Genomic DNA, 21008 nt, shown 5'->3' on the forward strand with positions numbered 1-21008 from the left:
TCCACCACCTCTTCGATTTTTCCATCTGATGTAGCAATGGTAGTCTGCCTGAGGGGATGCACTGGAGTCCAGCATCAAATACAGTGCACTGAGTAATACTTTAGTTGGCAGATTTTCACATACACGCTGGCAGGGGTGGGTTGGAATGCATACACTGAGGTGAGAAGGCATTAAAGTACAGACTGATATGACCGTTATAGTTGCAATTAACAAAACAGTTTGGTGCTAACACAAGAATTACTGCATTGCTGAACTAATTAACACCTGTACTGTGATTTATTAGAAAAATAACAACAATAACAGCATTGTCATTATTCATTCCATTAAATAAATACAAAAATCAGTCTCGCTTTGCTGTGTTGTTTTTGTCATTTCTTTGGGTAGATGTTGCATGAGAAATGGCTGATTTAAATAATCCCACTGTAGTGGTTTTGAGTGTTGGGCTACAACTCTGGAGATCAGGGTCCAATTCCCCACTCAGGATGAAAGCCACTGGGTGACCTTGGGCAAGTCATATGCTCTCAACCTCAAGGGAAGGCAATCACAAACCTCCTCTGAACAAATCTTGCCAAGAAACCCCCATGATAGGTTCATGTTAGGGTTGCCATAAGTTGGAAATGACTTGAAGGCACACAACACACTACACCCCCCTCCTTGATATGCATATAATTCCTCTCACATCTTGGGTGTGCTTCCTTAAGACAGCTACTTAAATTTACAGTGTTACAAACCAGCAAAAATAAACTTCATGATAAAAATACAGACACAGGGACAAGATTCTGCAAAGACCCAGATGTCAACACTGACCTCGATCCTATTGTTTGGGCTCTGTGCAGACCGGCCATTAAGGCTGGCCTGGGGGCGGAGTTGGGGCATGGCATCCACATAGTGCACATCCTGACTCCGCCCCCAGGGTGCTGTGATGCCGTGTGCCGCTCCACATGGCATGTGACATCATGGAGCTCCTTTGGCACTGCATTCACACAATGCAGCGCTGAAGGAGTGCTGTAAAGCCGCAGGGCCGCAGCTATTGTGCCCTTTCCAGGGTGGAAAAAGGAGCCACTTTTTACAGCTCCTTTTCGCACCCTGCAAATGCCAGATTGGGGCCATGGCATGCAGTTGCCACGGCCTCGATCTGGCTGTAAAAGGGACAGCTGAATCTGCACAGCCCTTTTGTCTGAACTACTGTAGATTTTCTTGCAAATAATATTGGAAGAGCTCTGGTCTTTCAGTGTATTTGCAATATAGAAATTTTACATTTTCACCAATAACAGAAAACAGGTTTATCGTGTCTTAGTGATTAGGGTCAGGTCGTGTATCCTCCTTATAAATGAAAATGATAATGCCCTTACCTCCTTGAGGGGGATTGTTCCCCAAATTAGTAATCACTTAAAAAAAAATAAAGTTTTGATAGCAAAGGAGAGCACCAGGTTTGCTCTCAGTATCTCAGATGCATTGCCACCTTGGCCTGGTGTTGTGTCAGAGCACAACTGCAAAAATAAATTCTTTAATTTCTGATTGGGTTACTCAGCAAAGGGATCAAAGTGTAGAAAAAATTGAGAGGTCAGTATAAATATAATGAAAATGTTCCACCCATGCATAAATGTTCCCCACCCACATTTGAGAGAGTGTTACTGTCTCTAATTGCTAGAAAGGTCTACTATAGTAGAAAAGTGAAGCACTAATTAGTAGTGGCCAAGCTTTCCTTACTGTCTTCCATCTTCTATGCATGAAACAAACTTTATGCTCTTTCTTCATCTGACAATAAACCAGGAGCTATATCAAAGTATTATTCCTTCTGTAGATAATGTAAAGTTGTTTTAATTGCTTCCATAAATAAAACAATCAGCACTGAAACAGAGTTTTTCTAAAGTTATCCCGGTATGTTTCTGAAGCCTTAAACTCTTACCCAGCTATTATTGTTGAGTTAGAACAGGACTCTAAACTCCCTCAGTAGCTGTCTGAAGTGAGGATTCATCCACAGTGGCCTGATAGTGATGAAAGCACTCTGAAGAAAGTGTTCCTGCTGTCATCAGTTCACTTTGTAATTGAAAAAATGATACTCAGATGCACAGACTGATACTTCAGTTATTAAATTCTGGGATGGTGATGAGAAGGAAATAAATGGTGAGGGCAGAAGAAAATGAAGAAAGTATATACAGTATATACTTTCTTGATTTTCTTCTGCCCTCATCATTTATTTCCTTCTCTCCACCATCCCAGAATTTGATAACTGACATATCAGTCTGTGCATCTGAGACAAACGCTTGGGTCATGACAAATGTGATAGCTTTTAAGATACTGTGAGCTGCTTGTTGTTAGTCTGTTGTAACAGATCAACGTGGCCATTCCTCTGGAAATAATTCCTTTGTGATGGCCATAAGAATATTATGGTTGTTATTTATTTATTTATTTATTTTGTTGATTTTTATTTTTCAGAAGGAATGAATACAACGAATGTCCTGACTACATAACGGCAGGACCCAATTCTTGTTATTTTGATAAAAGGCATACTTCACTTTGGAAGATGTACAATTTAACCATAAAGGCTACTAATGAGATGGGAAGTGCTGTCTCTGAACCTTATTATGTGGATGTGGCTAACATAGGTATGTGATGGTAACAACGCTGGCTGGGGCACCTGGGCAACTGTAACCCCCAAAAGTGACTTTTTAATGCTCTGAGCCTGTGTGGCATCTCTCATTAACCATGAGTGGTGCCCAACCATGACCAGTGGGAGCTGGGGATTTCCATGTCAGTGGGGAGGTAAACCTGCTCTGGGTTTTAGTTTGAACTTTACAGGAACCAACCCAGGTGCTGAAGCCTATAGAATTATTTAGGCTAAAATCTGCACCACTGACACAGAGGCCACCAGCTCAGTAAATCAATCTTCTGTAGGTTAAATACCAAGGCTTTGTTTCAGAAGTTGCAGAGATGTTACCAGGAAAATATTTCAGACAGAACTGGGTACCAACCTCCTGCATACCATATAAAATGCCTAGTACTCCTCCCAATAAGTTTGATGGACTAAAGCTGATTCTTTCCATTTCAATAACATTGAAGCTACTTTCATTTCAGTCAGTTCTTTCCCCTTTTCTCACTACTAGCTAAGAGATAAAAGTTCACAGTAGAAAAATCCCTCCCATAGGCACCTGGCATTCCAACCTTCTTAGTCTTCTACAGTGATTATGAAGACACACCCAACTAAAGGTGGTGGCAGGTTTGGGTGTGCAACGCCGGTACCCTGGTGAGATCAAACTCTTTACCCAAAAAAGGCTCTGAAGCTGAATGTAAAGTTCAAAAAGGGGGGAAATATAATTTAAAGGACAAAATAAAGAGTTTTCTCCTCCCCAGCTCTAAACAAAAGGTACTTTACAGTTTCAGCAATCTTCCGGATGTCATCTTTCTGGGTCTGATGTTAGTTTGCTCTCCTCACTCAATGGAGCTGGTGCAGGGTCTTTCAGCTCCTGAATTCTTTATTCACTTGTTGTTGGTAACTAATTTGGCTGAGATCTGGTAACTGAAATGGCTAACTTGGTAACTAAAATGGCTAACTTGGTAACTGAAATGGCTAACTTGGTAACTAAAATGGCTAACTTGGTAACTGAAATGGCTAACTTGGTAACTAAAATGGCGAAAGTGTAAGAAATGCCCTTTCCGGCTGTCTGGGCCTGTTTGCCACCAAAAGACAGCTCTCTGCCTGCTCACAGCAAAGACTGCTCCAAACTAAAAGGCTTCCAGCTACAACAGAGCATGCTGGGAAAGGGCAAACCAAACCTGGAAATAATGCAGGGGAAACCTACAGCTCCTCCCACAAACTAATACAATGAACTTTTCTACACTAAAATAGTCTATGGCCTGAACCAATGTGAAAGAAAATGCAGGGGAAATTCAATCAGTCCTGGCAGGACATCACAGTGATAGCCAGCCTTAGCTTTCTCACTCCACAGTTCAGAACAACATAACCAATTGTCTTCCAAACACACATCACTTGGAATACTGCGTCCAGTTCTGGACACCACAATTCAAAAAGGATGTTGACAAACTGGAGTATGTCCAGAGGAGGGCGACCAAACTGGTGAAGGGTGTGGAAACCATGCCCTGTGAGGAGCAACTTAGAGAGCTGGGTATGTTTAGCCTGAGAAGGTTAAGAGGTGATATGATAGCCTTGTTTAAATATTTGAAGGGATGTCATGTTGAGGATGGAGCAAGCTTGTTTTCTGCTGCTCCAGCGACTAGGACATGGAACGATGGTTGCAAACTACAGGAAAAGAGATTCCACCTCAACGTTGGGAGGAATGTCCTGACAGTAAGAACTGTTTGACATTGGAACATATTCCCTCGGAGAATGGTGGAGTCTCCTCCTTTGAAGGTCTTTAAACAGAGGCTGCATGGCCATCTATCGGGGTGCTTTGATCATTTGTTCTTGCATTGCAAAGGGTTGGACTGGATGACCCTTCAAGTCTCTTCTAACTCGATGATTCTTAAGATACTATGGCGGGATACAAACCGCCATATAGTACGTCTTCTATACGTACTAAGGTTAGGAAGGGGCGGTGCTTCCGCACCCCCCTAACCCTAGTACGTATAGAATACGTACAACATGGCGGCGCCCCTTCCACATGGGGGCCGCCATGTTTACGTACTGGACGCATAGCGTCCAGATGTGTCGCAGCGCCTATGACGTCGTGAATGCGCCAGCGGCGCCTCGCGACATCATAAAGGCGCTGCAAAAAGAAGCTCCGAAATGGAGCTTCTTTTTTGCTCCACACAGGAGCCGTGCGGTTTGGCTGTTGCGGCTCCTGCGCGGAGCAAATGGTGCCGGCGGGAGACCGCCGCAAAGCGGCGGTCAGTATCCCACCTATATAACACTATATGACATATAAAAGAAAATACGTAACCCCATAGCTTGTTTTATATATACCAAGCATCCTGTTCAATACAATATTAACAGCAAGAGCATAACCTCTAGCTTTGACAATTTAGCAATTTAGCTTACCCATTACAGGCCTGTGATGTCACTGTCAATTAGCATGTATAACAACATATATAATCAAATAACACAACATTAATTCTAACAGTCATCTTGTAAACCAACCCAAGTCCCCCATTAAAAAATGACAGATCTCTTCCATTGTAATCTCTTCCATTACTTTTATGTTGCATTACATAAAACATGAAAGGATTGACCAATCCTGACAGTGGACCTTGTTTTCTTGCTGCAGAAGTGCTGAGTGTGTTGTTAAGCATCTCTTACAACCCAGTATGATGTTTCAGTAATTCCCTCCAGTTTAAAAGGTTGCTTTGGGCAGACCTGTTATAGGTTCCAAAAGGGATTGTTGGGCATTTTGCTGCTTTGCATCCAGCTGTGGGTTGACTAAAAACTCACTGCTGCCATGCACTTCCATAAGAATAAAGCCTGATCTGATGTTTTGTCAGGGAAAAATTATCCCAGGGAAGAGATCTGTAGTGTTTTTGTCCCGAGGAGATCCAGATCTTCACAGTGATGCGATTACCAAACCAATGTCCCCACTACATTTTCCATTCCCGAATTTCTCCATGCCATTTTAACCCTCACACTTGCTATTATATCAGTTTAAAAGGGAGGTTTCTCCATTTTGAGGAACAGTGCAGCACGATCTGGATCGATTCGGTAGCATACTCACACTACCAAGGATCCAGATCATTGTGGCTCTTTAAAAAAAAGACACACTTAAGGATCTGGTGTCAAATTCACTGGGTTAAACAGGTTTTTCCATGCCCCCCCCCCAAAAAAAAAGTATATGGTGAATATCTCTTGTTGAACTGGTCTTCTCCTTTGCTGGGTGATGTCAGATCTGCCTGGCTAACCCTTGAATATGAGTTGTGCATAAAACCTGAAGAAGGACAAGAGTGGGAGGTGAGAAGTGGGAATGTTGCTGAAATAACCCAGTTTCACACCAATTGTCCCTGTTTATTCTGTTATCTAAAATTGCTGGCATCTAGTTCTGGTAAAATACTGTACAGGTTGAGTATCCCTTATCCAAAATGCTTAGGACCAGAAGTGTTTAAGGTTTCAGATTTTGGAATACAGTACTTGCAAATAATGAGATATTTTGGAAATGAGGCCAAAAATTTTTTATGTTTGATATATACATTATACACATAGCCTAAAGGTAATTTTAAACATATTTAAATAATTTTGTGCACGAAACAAAGATTGTGTACACTGAATCATCAGAAAGCAAAGGTGTCACTATCTTAGACACTCATGTAGACAATTTTGGATTTTGGAATTCCAGCTAAAGGAAGCCCACCCTATAGCTATTTTGTTTCAGTGTTACTTTTTGGGGACAAGCCCCCTTTTTGCTGCATATCATAAAGTTCAGCAGGTAGAACAGTTTGTTTCCATGTATAGCATAGTGGGGGCAGGGAGGAAGGGTCATCCATTGTTCCAAATTGGTTGAAGAGCATAAATCTCCAATCCTTCCTTTTTCAGTTCAGCCGGATCCTCCAAAAAACCTGTCTCTGGAATTTGAGAAAAAAGTATATGGTGAATATCTCTTGTTGAACTGGTCTCCTCCTTTGCTGGGTGATGTCAAATCTGGCTGGCTAACCCTTGAATATGAGTTGTGCATAAAACCTGAAGAAGGACAAGAGTGGGAGGTGAGAAGAAGTTCTTGGTAGACAAATATTTTGTATTTCAGTTATAGATTACATCACAGAAGAGGCACAATATAACAGAGAAACATTTACCAGAAATTGCCCTTTGATGGGCAACATAGTACCACTAACACATACATATACATACACACAGACACCCATAGTTAGTTTATTTCAATCACCATCTCCATATCTGTACTGCTGCATCTCTGGCTGCATCTGCACTGTAGAAATAACCCAGGTTGACATGACTTTAATGGTTCAGTGTTATAAAACACTGGGATTTGTAGTTTTGTGAGACACTTAGCCTTCTTTGCCAGAGAGCTCTGGTGCTATAGCAAACTATGGTTCCCAGAATTCCATAGCATTGGGCTGTGGCAATTAAAGTGGTGTCAGAATGGATTATTTCTGCAGTGCTGGTGCACCTCAGTGAGAAACCTGTGATTATTTCTGCTGTGCTGACGCACCTCATGGAATTTGGGGGACAGAACTGTCTGTCTGTTTAATATCTCACCTTTCTCCCAGGTTTGGGATGTAAGGCAACTTCCAACTTAATTTAAAAGGTTCCAATAAAATCACAATACACATGTTTAAATGCATGTTAAAACAATTTAAAAATAGAACACTAATAATAAATAATTAGTAAAAGTGCTGAAAGTCTTATGCATTGGTTTTAAAATCTCTGACCCTAAGAGACAGGGAGGCAGTGGCTGACAGCATGTTTTTGCCAAAAGGACAACAGGAAGAGGGCTGACCTAACATTCTTTGGAAGGGAATTTCACATTCTAGGGGGCAGCCACCAAGAAGGCCTTCTCTCATGCTTTAAGTAAGCTTTTGCAGTTTCCTGAGAAGAGTTGGTGACAAATCAGAAAAACCTAATTAAAACAAGCATTTCTTCTCTATTTTAAATGGCTTTTAGGAATCACTGCCAAAATTTGATGGCATGGTTCCTTACTAAGTTTCAGCCACAGCAACCATAGGACTTTTTCACACGGGATCTATGTGCTTCCATCCCAAAAATGGTTAAAGTGCTGGCATCCTGGAAAAGCAAGCCAATTTGCAAATGCTTATCACACACAGAGCACAACAAGGGGTTAAAAACACATTAAAGTGGGTTCGATGCGGATTTGGGTATCAAACAGATGAGGACAAATCCCCGTTGCTAGCTTAGGAAGTATCTTTTTTGCGTATGCTCCAAGTTCCACTTGAGTTGTTGTCACTGACCGTCTTTGAGGGGCATCTTTGGGTTCAAAGTGGTGGATTTGGGCAGGGAGGTGTTTCAAGTGCCTATTTTCGGCAGTGTGGGTGAGCTTCTGGGGTGTTAGCCTTGTCGGCTGCTCCCCCCAGATCTACCGGCAGCGAGGGTTGTGCACTGAGGATTGTTGCTTGTCCCTGTCTCCATCCTACATAGGCTTCCCAGTAGTGTGAAGGTGTACCTGGGCTGCACGCCCCTAATCCAGGCCTTATCTTTTGGCCGGCTGCATGCCTTTGTGGTGCCCCCCGAACTGTCATTGCCCTCCAGGTGGAGCTGTCTGTGCTTCGTAAGTGCGTCAGTCCCCATGCATCATCGGCTGTAGATTGGGGCTTGTTTGATTGTTGCCTGTGTGTATGTGTATACCTTTAAGAAAAAGGGAGATGCAGGAAGGAAAATCGCAACCAAGGATCATGGGAATTGTAGTTTGTTTATAACAAAGGGAATCCATGGTCGATCTAGAGAAGCATTTCATACCAAGTCAAATGTGAATTGACTGCAACTTCACAGTGCGAAAAGATTTATAAATTCGATACTGTAGTTTTTTCTGAATTTAGCTATTCCTGGGATGACTCATTATTGTGTGTGGATTGCCATCAGAATTGTGTGAAAAAGTCCATACTGTTAATGCTTCCAGGACTATTTGTGGAAATGGAGATCCCCATAAAACCATGCTTCCTGGAGGGTAGTTTCACCCTGAACCGGATTTTGGAGTGGGGAAAAAAAAATACAAACCTTGTAGGAAAGTTAACGGGGCAGGCTCTGTTCTATATGCCTAAATCTAGATCCAAATGAGAGGAACCTTTAGTTTGGCACCAGGCTAGTGGATATCACCAAACTTTCCAGCCTTGAATTTCTTAAGATAATTCATGATGTGTTGTGTAAAGATGTACTTCCTTATAGTTTGACTTTAACTTTTTATCAGTTAATTCTCTTTAATGGTCCATTGTTATAGGCGAGAGAAAGAAAAGAATTCATTATCCCTCTACAACATGTGCACATTATACATAGTGTTCTGAAACCACAGAGTATCTCATTTCTAATTAAAAGCATCAAGTGTCTTTATTGTTGCCCTTATTAGAAAGTACTCATTATTTCCCTTTGTTTTTCATACATTTCCAGAAAATATTTGTTGGTCAGAGAACAACATACAAGATGTTCAGTGTAAATCCTGGTGAAAGGTATGTTGCACAAGTCCGCTGCAGATCAGATCATGGCTCGTGGAGTGACTGGAGTCCCAAAAGTTACATCAAGCTCCAAAAAGGTGAGAGTGATATTTGATCCCTTCCCCTTAATTTTACTTAGGGATCCCCTCCTTAAGGTTAAGTTAGTGCCAGCCTTGTAACACCACAAATCTGTTTGGTTTAGTTTGATTTATTCTGAATTTAGAAATAATGAATCACTAATAACACAAATTTCTTACTATTTATCAACATTGATAATAACAGAGGCATAAATAACCTATAGTCCAGTTGTAGCATGTTGTGTTTTTATGTGCCTTCAATTCAATTTCATCATATGGTTTTCTTGGCAATATTTATTCAGATGAAGTTAGCCATTGCCTTCCTCGTAGGTTGGAAGAGCATGATGTGCCCAAGGCCAGTCTGAAGTTATGCTGAAATGTAACCTGAAATATAAACTCTCCTTGTTTTTTCTCCTAGACATCAGAGTGAAGGATATACTTGTTTGGATCTTTGTGGCTTGTTTATCGTTTGCTGTATGTTTGATAATGATCTGGACACTGGCTTTGAAGAGAACTAAGTAAGTCACCATTTTTGATGTTGCAAGATGTGTAAAACCAATCAAATTGGTTATTTCTAAAACAATCAGATTTTGACTTGTCTCTTTGTCATGTAAGTTAGGGCGAAGGGGGAACCACAAAATATATACAGTAGGCCCTCCATATCCACAGATTCTTTATTCATTGATTCAACCATTCACAGCTTGAAAATATTTTTTAAAATGTAAATTCCCAAAAGCAAAACTTGATTTTGCTACTTTATGTAAGGGACTCTGTTTTACCATGCCATTGTATTTAACTGGATTTGGGCAGCCACTGATTTTGATATCCATGGTGGGGGGAGTCCTGGAACCAAATCCCAGCAGACACCAAGGGCCCACTGTATTTGAAGGGAATGGAAAGGGCTAATCCTTCCCTCTAATGGATCCTTGCTGTTGTTCTTAACCATAAGAAATAAAAACAAAACAAAACAAAACCAAAAACAGTTATTGCCTTAGATTACCATTCAACAGAATGACTTTGACTCTTACAAAGTCAAAGGAATAATGCCATCTCTGGCTGGACCATGGCTGCAGTCTTTGGGAAAATTTCCAACAATTCAAGAAAGAAAACCTCACTTGCCTGGTCAGTTCAATTTTTTGCTTCTGGTTTTTTTTATAGAATGTACTTCCAGACCAACCAAAGTCTCCTACAACTGCCTTGGTCCTAGAGGGCTTTGGCCTCCAATCTCAGTCTAGGTACCAACTTTTAAAAAAGATTTCACAGTGCTAGAGAAAGATTCAAGGGCTCCCTAATGTCCCCAAACCCATGTACTAGAGAATTACAAGCAAGTCTCCAATATCTCATGCTTGGGCAAAGTTCTAAGTAACAATAACATAGTTATTTCTTACCCACCTCTCCCCATGGATCAAGGCAGGAAACAACAACAATTAACAAACACACCACATCAGTTAAAATACAAATCAATTTAAAAGGACAAGATATACATATATTAAAATAATCCATATTTAAAATTCATCATTTAAAAATCACAATTTAAAAATCAATTGGGTAAGCCTGCCAGAAAAGACAGGTCTTTAATGCTGCTTTGAATTCAGACAGCGTATTCAACTGTCAAATTTCCGTACTTCATATGTGCTAGAATCAGGAGGGGGGGACTAAACTAATTGCAAAACTAATTGCTTGTTTTCATCTCTTCTTCTCTCCCCCCCCCCCCGCCCATCGTTTTCCTTTTTCAGCATGGTGGCCCGCATTCTGCCACCTGTTCCAGGTCCTAAAATTAAAGGCTTTGATGCTCAGCTATTAGAGGTGAGTCTTTGGGTCTTCAGCAAAAATAAAGAATGGATATTCTCTGCCTTGCATTTTGAATGACAAAAAAAAAAAAAAAGAGAGAGTGAGAATCCAGCACTGGAAACATTAAACATTCTGTGAATAATAGCAGATTGTATTTTGTTTTGTTGTAAATTCAGACAATTGAACAACATTATCTGAATTCACAACAAAACAAAATACAATCTGCAATTATATTGAGCTCCAAACTACTCAATAATTGCATGGTTTGCCCTTGAAGGAATTCTCTCCCCTAAGAGCGAATTTGAGGTACCCAGTCTAGAACAGGACTGCAAGTGGAAGTAAGGGGCTTTAATCTTTTGATCTCTGCTATATCCCTTTGCCAAATCACAGGCTGATTTGCTGACAGGAAAAGGCTACTAATAGGAGTACCCACAAACCATGCAAATACAATAACACCTAAGGGACTGATATGATTCAGAATTGAAATAGAAAAAAATAATAATTAAAGCACCCTTCATCCATGGTGAAATCCCTGATTATTTGTGAAAGGAAAGTCTTGCATTCTTGGATGTGATCGGTGCCAGGTGTAGTTTGACCCATTGGTTCTTTTAGTCCAGGGGTGTCAGATGTATGGCCTTTCAGATGTAACTGGACTTCAGCTCCTCATTCAGATTGACCAGCAGTTCATTTGTAATTGGAGTAGTAGTCCAATAACATCTGGAGGATCTCATGTTCCCCATCCCAAATATAGTCTGCTTTGGTAGGTAGGGGTGTTTTTGTTTGTTTGTTTGTTTTTAGTGTTGGCTAGTGGGGAATCTTTCCTGCTTCAGTGACCTGGGATTCCTTGACTAGTTAAATACTTTATTTGAGATCTCTGGCATAGACGCTATGTGCTTTCCTGCCCTACTATTGGAGACGCATCTCAGGATGCTTAAAAATATATCCTTTTATTTGCTTAAAAGCCCAGCATGTTTCCATGTATAGAGTTTACCTGCACCAGATAATCCTAAAATTGCTCTAGCATGCATCTGAGGAAGTAAGCTGTCATCTATCAAAGTTCATATTATATAGTAAAGTATGAACTACAAAGGTGGTACACAGCTCATGGCTGTAGTCCAAAAAAGTATTTTCCCCCCAAGCTTTGCTTTACATTACTTTTGTGTCTGTTGCAATTTTGAGTGTAATTCAAATAGTCTAATCATCCTATGCCTAATATCATTGTACGTGTGTTTTCCTTAAGGCGGGAAAAACTGAAGAATTACTGAGTGCTCTGAATTGCCAGGGTTTCCCTCCAACATCAGATTATGATGACCTGTTGGTAGAATTTTTGGAAATTGATGATAGTGAAGACCAGCAATTAATGCCAAATCATGGAAAGAATCATCGCGATTTGACACACCAGGAAACAGACAGTGACTCAGGGAGAGGAAGTTGTGAGAGTCCTTCTCTATTGGCGGAGAAGCGCAAAGATGCCAGAAATCCACCTGAATTGAAAGCACTAGATATCCAGGATGTGCAAAAGAACACTGGTATAAAAAGCACACCAGAAACCTCAAGTATAGACTGTGAAGGGCAGCTCTCTTGTTTCAACAGTGGTGGACCACGGGTGTCCACATGGCCTGGGGCCCAGATGCCAAATTGTCAGACTCCTAATTGTTTCAACCAGGAGGCCTCAGGTGTGTGCAAAAGAACACTCAGTGCCATGAATGTAAACAGGTCACCTGTTCTGATAAGGAATGAAGAAATGGATCATCATTCCGAACATCCTAGAACCACTGAAACTATTAGCAAAGGAACACCAGCCAAATTGGAGGATGGGACAAATTTACCCTTAAATGTTCACAGTGATCAAAGGGTATTGTGGTTATTTCCTCCCGAGAGATTGCCTTCTTCATCTACAAAGCCAATGGATTATGTAGAAGTTCACAAAGTCAATCATGATGGCGTACTGGCTGTATTACCAAAGCAGAAAGAAAATGTTCACAAATCTGAAAAAAGTCTGGTTGCCAGAGATGCGAATGAATACACCAAGGTTTCAACTGTTGCCAATAACCATATTTTGGTGTTATTTCCAGATCCCAAAATGGGGGGTTTGCCTTCCTTTCAGGAACGTCCAAAGGAACTGAGCCAGAGATGTCAACAGAGCCAAGCAGAGAAAAATATGAGCTACTGCCACTCTGCTCCAAATGCATACAAAATGCAGCGTGGTGGGATGGACTACATGGATCCAAATAATTTTATGCCCACCTTTAATTAATTGAAAGGTTGGCTGTCCTCTTCAGATGACACTACAAGTAAAGTAGACATGAATCACACAAAATTGGTCAAATATCTGATTAAGCTCAGTTGTTGTAGTAGTGCATAGCTTTTAATGCTTTATGCTGAATCACCTATGAATATGCTGATAGCTTACAGATAATTTTTTTCTCTCTGATTTTTCAGAGCTAATGTTTGAAGAATAACTTACAGGAATTAAAAATACATGATGTAGTTTTATTTTTTTAAAAAAACGAACACACACTACCAATTTCTGTTTGTGATGCATTATTACATGGTTAATGCAAAATGTGACAAAAGCAACCTCAGATCATCATCAAATGTTAGTTGAGAGGTGCAGACTGCCCTTCTGCTTAAAAAATCAGTGAAAAATTGTATGGCAGTCAGATTCTTAAACTACACCAGTGGTGTCCAAACTATTTTTCACAAGTGTGCTATTATATAAGTATGTATTGTACACAATACAATACAAATTGTAAACTTTACAATACAAATGTGATAAAATGTGCCACTGTAGTGCATAGCTTGGGGAAGCTGCTTTTTGAACTACAGCTTCCAAAAGTCCCAGGGGTCAAGCTGGCTAGAGGATTCTGGGAGATGTACAAAAAATGACCTTTTCCCAGTTACACATTGCTCCAGTATGAGGGGTATACTACATGTATAACGTATCATGTTTGGGGGTGGAGAGACTTTTTCTTTAAGTTGACTGGGCCACAGTACTGCAGACCATAAACAAGAGTTCAGATCCACTTTGTGCGGCCTCTGGACCCAGGGACATTTCTATCCTAAGTGCCACAAATCCATTTAATTCACTGCCAGTTGTACAGAGGGGACCCTTAGACAGGAGCTTTCTGATCACCTCTTTGTATACCAATATAACCAATTCCCATGTTAGCAAATAGGTGGCCCATTTGCACTTTCTCCTCTTTATCTCTGCTGTAAGTAGGACAAGAACTGTCAGAGAAGGAGAATGGTGGCAGAACTCCTTCAGCATGTACCAGGGAGCTGTCCTTGTAAGCAGTAGGCCAGAATTGTGTCTCCTGTGGTCTGCATACAGCTTTCCAAGACACACACACACACACACACACACACACACACACACAATGAACCCTCTCCCCTCTGAGGAAAAATTGGCCTAAAAATGAGCAGTTGCTGCCTACAAAACCTTTTGTGGGGCTATTGTCCATATTAGTTCTTTTTCCCCATGCACACTTGGGGGAGGACTGAAATAACCTTTTTTGTGTTAGCCAGAAGCGATCTTTCTAGTCACTTCCAGTCTCGAAAAAAGTGGTGGTTCCAGCCCAGAAAAATCTGGTGGGATGGAAGTCTGTGGACAGTGGGGACAACCCCTGGTACATTATTCTGGTGTTTTGAGAGGGATTCCAGTGGCAGCTGCCTCCCCTGACGCTCATTGGCATACTGGAAAAGGAGACCCAGGACATTAGGAGCAGAACCAGTAGGTCCACAGTAGCTGGCTTGAGTTTCCCCTTCTGCTGATGTTGGACCTGATCTATGCCATTCCTTGGCCACCCAAGAACTACATGCTTTCTTCAGTAAAAACTAGCCAAATACAACAGTCAACATAAAGTAAACACATGATGGGGGGGAGGGGGAGAGAATACAATTGCTTAACAGCTTGCATGATTATTGTTGTTCATGCAGTTTTGCTGACATGCTACTACTGAAATGTTCATACCAGTTTTTCTATAACATTTCCCTTTATCTTTCTATTTTAAAGAAAGCCCTAGTTTTATGGATGTTAAAAATATTATACCAAAGACCCTTTATCAGATCTAATATATTGAATATGGTGGAGTCTCCTACTTTGGAGGTTTTTAAACAGAGGCTGGATAGCTATATATCAGGGGGTGCTTTGACTATGCATTCCTGCATGTCAGAGGGGTGGACTAGGTGGCCCTTGAGATCTCTTCCAGCGCTGTGATTCTATGAATATATTCCTGAATAGAGGGGGGAGGTCTTCTATACCTAGTTTTCCTTCTTTGCTTCAGTATGATTATTGTGCAGTAGAAGCAGACAACTTACAGCCTTCCAGATGTTGTTAGACTACAAATCCCAGCAGCCTTAGCCAGCAAAGCCAGAGATGAAGAATGCTGTGAGTTGTAGTCCAACTCTAGAGGACCATATTCTGTCCACTCTTATTGTATACCCTATCATCTCTGTAGCCTTTTCAAACTAACTGCAAACAAAACCTGTTGCAAGGATTTCGGCATGGGGTTGGGGGAAGGGAATTTACCTTTTTGTATTCTTCTAATGATCTGAATTACCTTTCAGCAGAGTTCAGTTACTTGTACTGCCTTATTGTACATAGTAAAAAGTCTACTTTAATACAAGCCCTGTGTATTTTTGCAGACTATTTTTCTATTGGTAAAAAATATAACTATTTTCTAATTCTCCAGAAATATGTACTTAACCAAAAAGTTTTGTTGCCTCCTCTCTTACTGTTCTGTGAACAATGCAGAGGATAAGAGAGGAAGGCGCAGTTTCTGTAATGAAACTCTCTTGGTGTAGGGGTAATGTCGAATATGTGTAAAATTGTTTTTCTTGAGGTCTTCGGTTCTTCCTGCCATATCAAGTCCATGTATTTCTATGCCTGTTTCAAGGGACTTACCCTCCCAGTGCAGTTCTCATAGACACTTCCAGAATGACATTTAAATCAATTGCCTTTGCAATGCCAAGTGCACTGGGCTTGTACAGTAATGGTGCATGTGAGGAGCATGCCCTTCTGTGTCCCTATCTGACATGGAGCATCACAACCATTGAGAACTTTCAGTCCAGCAGCAGTAGAAATTCTGGCTGAATGTCTGCCCTTCGAGTCTTTCCCCCCTATTTTCACTAAAATATTTAACTCCATGGCAGACATGGAGGAACCAGTATTCTGAACTATCTAAGCTTTTGGTCTGATCCACCTTATGGTCTGATCTGTCTTATGTTCTTATTTGTGCACCTGTTATATTCAGCTTTTGGAAAACGGGTGCCAAAAATTTTGGCTATTCCTGGAGTAGGAAAGCATAAAGCCAAAGGCAGGCAATTTGTAACCCTCCTCAGATAATATTAGATTAGAAATCTCACCATCTGTCACATGGACTTTGTTGATGGAATTTGCATTTCTCCCTCTTGCCCACTAAAAACGTAGGGAAAATGGAAAATAGCTCTGTGTTGAAACACCCCTTTACAATAGTGAAAATTAAGGAAATCTATTAAATGTGCACTGTTGTCCTTATTTTTAATGAGTCTGCAGTTAACAGCTTTCTATTGTCATCATTAAAGGTCTCCCTTGAAACAGACCCACATGTCCAGGACAGCAAAGAGTGACCTCTGTTCAGACTAAATATTGTATATAAGTAAAACATATATTTTTCTCCCGCATTATTGCTGATGGTCAAAGTGTGCTCTTACATTTTTCCAATAACAGTGGCTGTTAATATGTATCAACTAGAAACATATACGTTGCCCTACACCAGTTTTCTAATCATCCATGGCATTAATTATAAACTGTGGTAAGTGGGTTTCCCCACCCCCAGTACAGATTATATTAAATAGAAATTGAAGGATTTTTTTGTTCTTTATGCTGTGATATAATGGTCCAGAAATAATTATTTTTAAAAATTTGTAATTTTTATTCTCTGTAAAAAGCAATCTGCCTTTCCTAGCAGACATGTCAAGTAACAAATTCTGTCTTCAATTTGTTGACTTGTTTTTGTCTAGCTACACATATGCAACAGGCTTTTAAAATATATATATATAATTTACTTGTGTAGTCTTATCAATAATGGCCACTTGTTAAAATTCCATTTGCAGCTTCTTCTTTCTCCTGTGTTCACTTCTCAAATATGCTGCACTCGCTGTTCACATCAATAAATCTTACATCTTTTGGCTGCAATCTGATTAGGAGAGTAAATCCCATAGATCACAATGGGATTTACTTTGGATTAGTAAGTGTAGATGGGAATGGTCATTTTCTATTGACTTGGCATATAGTATGTGAGTGTTGTGCAGGAAAACATAAACCAGCTAAATATGTGTTTGCTGCAAAGCCATAAAGCTGTGCAATAAGACAGTGTGATGGAACAGGCTTGTTTCTTTTTCTCCAAACAAATCACGCTACCTGTTTCCTTTGCCCTCTGAAATCAGAGAGAGGGAGGAACGGAGATGTCAAAATGCTAATTATCTTGAAAGAAGCAAATTGAGCCCTTTACAATTGCTGTGATATGTGGCAGAGTGACAAAGGGGGTGCTTAAGGAAGCAGACAGCATTTTTAGTTAATTTTAAATCCATGATAACTTATATTTGTTGTTGCTGTGTGCCTTCAAGTCATTTCTGACTTATGGTGACCATAAGGTGAACCGATTATGGGGTTTTTGTGGTGCATTTATTCAGAGGAGGTTTGCCATTGCCATCCTCAGAGGCTGAGAGAGAGTGACTTGTCCAAGATCACTCAGTGGGTTTTCATGGCTGAATGGGGATTTGAACCCTGGTCTCCAGAATCTAATGTCTAATGCTGAAACCACTACACCATGCTGGCCGTTATATATATTTAAAGCTCTTCAGACTTTTTCTTTTTAAATGTAAGCAGGTGAGAGTGAAACTGTGTATGAGCAACTTCCATAAGTTTATTGTAAGCAAATTCATTCTGGCTCCAGCCTACCCATAACCCAATGTAATCGGATTGAGCCTAGTAAATCTTGGGAAGGTTAGATTTTGGCAGAGTGAAATTGCCACTTCAGGGAATAGATTCTGGGTGTATTGAAAGGGCAGGAAAGTGCTGCCTGTTGCTGTTGTTTTTACTGTCACTTTTGGGAAATGGGGGCTTATGTAATCTTCTGCCTTACATTCTGCTTTGGGTTTTGTGGACCTTGATCCATTGGGATGGATTGGGGCACCATTTGCTATTCTGCGTCAGTCAGCAAAATGTTTTGGGGCCAGCCTTGTTTTGAAACCTTTTCTTGCTCACTTTTTGCATTGAAATAGCAGCTAGTGAGCAGCAAATATTATGGATGAAAGCTGAAGATTTATATTTTCCTTCAGTTTCTTGCAAGTCATACAGGTCGCTCAATGATTTCTTGTTCAGTGATTTCTTATGTATTGTGGAAGCCCAAATTTACTAATCAGTGAAAATTCTGAATCTGGTCAAACAATATGATGCATTTAGTATATACTGTACAGTATTTAGAATACAGGCTCCACTGCTCCCTCAGGTGGTAAAACAGGTATATGCTTGTCATAGTGGCTGCATCCACATTGCAGAAATAATCCAGTTTGACACTACTTTAACTGCCTTGGCACAGTGCTATGGAATATTGGGATGGGAACTGTAGTTTGTTGTGGCACCAGAGCTCTCTGACAGAGAAGGCTAAGTGTCTCACAAAACTAAGACTCCCAGAATTCCCTAGCATTGAGCCATGGCAGTTAAAGTGGTGTCAGAGTGACTTACTTCTACAGTGTGGATGCAGCCAGTGTGTGCTTTTCTTTGCCAGCATTTAGCATGTGCTTTTGTGTGTGAGTTTTCTTATTAGTCATGGGAAAGTACACATGGGCTCAGTTTGCAAGTTTGATTGCTGAAGAAAGCATCTCAGTTCTAAAGGAAAACATGTGAACTGAATTCCTCAGAACATATAGTTTGACCCTCACACATATGCTATATATTTCATTTGAAGAAAAAGACAGAATTCTAGCTGACCATTTGGCTAGGCTTGTGCATTACTAGTGTATCCATTTTTTGTATTTGCTAGTTTAACTGAGACCTATTTTCTTTTTGAAAGAAACCTACTGTCTACCTTGTGTTTCACAAATTAAGAAATATTCTAGATCACACAGATTAGTTTTCTTTTTGTGAATGATTAGGATCCCCAGTTTTATGGGCTAAGTAAGCTAAAGGATATAGGACATTGATTAAAAATAATCTTTATTTAATATATTGATTTGAGAACACTGGTATAAAATTAAAAGCTCAGGAATCTTTTATTGTTTGTCAGATGTGTCTGGAAGACAAATTGTTTTGCTGGAAGACTGTGGAGAAAGTTTGCTTTAAATAACTTATTGTTACTTTAAATAATGTCTACCACTGGTTTTACTGTAATGATCAATATTGTTAGTGTGTTAATGTACTTTTTTCACAAACCTGTCCATCCTTTACACTGCTGTTTTGTCGTTATTGTTACTGGTCGGGGAGGGAAAGCTTTATACTGTGTTATCCAACAATAAGGAATAAAATATTTCTTGAGCAAAATGTGGCAGAAGTTATTGTTTTTCCCTAACTAAATGTTTTCTAAGATGGGAAGGTGACTGTTCACATACACTCCCCACATTATAAGGCAACAAGTGTAGTTTACACACAGGTGACCATGTTAGTCTGTTGCAACAAAAACAACAAGGAGCACAACACAAAACTTCTGACACTACATAAGCCAGTTAAGCTGGAAGAGATCTCAAGGGCCATCCAGTCCAACCCCCTGCCATGCAGGAATACACAATCAAAGCACTCCTGACCAATGGCCATCCAGCCTCTGTTTACAGACCTCCAAAGGAGACTACACCATACTCCCAGAGATCTTCTTCCACTGTCAGAGAGCTTTTGCTGCCAGGAAGTTCTTCCGAATGTTTACATCAAATCTCTTTTCCTGTAGTTTGCATCCATAGCTCTGTGTCGTAGGTCTGGAGTGGCAGAAAACAGGCTTGCTCCATCCTCAGTATGATACCCCTTCAAATATTTAAACAGGGCTACCATATCACTGTTAGGAAATGACATTTATGTGTCCACAATATAGAGCTGTAGTGGAACTTATTACAGTTCCAGTGGCAGTTGACACTTGTATTATGGAATGTTGATGCTGTCAGTCCTTCTGAGAGAGAGTGTCAGTTATGACAGTTGGTGTTTGAGTAACTGCCTCTCTGTTTTGTTGTTATGGTTGTTTGGTTGGCAAAGTAATTTATTTATTAAAGTAACTTATTTATTAAAGCTCTTGTGTAGAGTAAAGGCTTGAAGTGCTCTTGTCATTATTTCTCAAGCCGGGAGCTTAAGGCCTTTTGCAGTGGTGAAGGAGTATTTTCCTTCTTGGCCTGAATACCTTTGCAGACATCTCTTCAGATTCCTTCTCCCTGGCGTCCTGTCGACGTGGTTCAACTCTGTAGGTGGCCGTGGTGGACACAGCGCATCCTTCCACGCCCTAACAATCACCTCAACCTTCTCTTTTCCAGGCTGAACATACCCAGGTCCCAAGGCCTCTCCTCGTAGATCCTTCTCTATTTTAGTCACCCTCCTTTGGACATGCTCCAGCTTCTCAATATCCTTTATGAATTGTGGTTCCCAAGAACTGGACACATTTTTTCCAGGAGAGGATAGTGTCTGTCATCTCCTGCCTCAATTTAATAATAATAATAATAATAATAAGCTTTATTTGTATACCGCTTTTCTGTGGATGATCAAAGCGGTTTCCAATATCAGATTAACAATACATAACACATCATGACTCTGCTTCTCTCCCCTCGAGATGGTGGTCGTGAGGAGGGCTCTTCTTCTTGGCAGGCAAGAAATGTGGTTATTCACCCCTGCATTAGGAAAGCCTGGTATTCCTAGGTGGTTCCTCCATCCAACTACTAGCCATTCAGTTCCCCACCTGTTCCACTTCACCTTCTCCTCCTTCCCCTCAGGCCCTCGTCTTGCATCACACTTTCTGCCTCAATTGGCTGGAAATAACAATCTTCTGCCCTCTCCTATATGTTCAAGACCACTGAAGCAGAAGGGAACAGTTCTTGTTTGTTTCTTTGACCCTTCACATAGTGGTC

At 40.5% G+C, this 21008-nt stretch overlaps 1 protein-coding gene across 3 annotated transcripts in view; it reads left to right on the top strand.

Annotated features, from left to right (window-relative positions):
* The window catches only part of PRLR (prolactin receptor), a 112839-nt gene extending 93387 nt beyond the window's left edge, over window positions 1-19452 (top strand). For all 3 annotated transcript variants that reach the window (XM_042451519.1, XM_042451521.1, XM_042451520.1), the window contains 6 exons: window positions 2440-2609; window positions 6479-6645; window positions 9017-9158; window positions 9556-9655; window positions 10874-10943; window positions 12169-19452. In XM_042451519.1, the coding sequence (XP_042307453.1) occupies window positions 2440-2609; window positions 6479-6645; window positions 9017-9158; window positions 9556-9655; window positions 10874-10943; window positions 12169-13185 (1666 nt within the window). In that variant the 3' untranslated portion in view covers window positions 13186-19452. The remainder of the gene's footprint in view (window positions 1-2439; window positions 2610-6478; window positions 6646-9016; window positions 9159-9555; window positions 9656-10873; window positions 10944-12168) is intronic.
* Window positions 19453-21008: the final 1556 nt, after the last annotated feature.

The sequence above is a fragment of the Sceloporus undulatus genome, chromosome 2, assembly GCF_019175285.1.
Source record: "Sceloporus undulatus isolate JIND9_A2432 ecotype Alabama chromosome 2, SceUnd_v1.1, whole genome shotgun sequence".
Lineage (NCBI taxonomy): Eukaryota > Metazoa > Chordata > Lepidosauria > Squamata > Phrynosomatidae > Sceloporus > Sceloporus undulatus.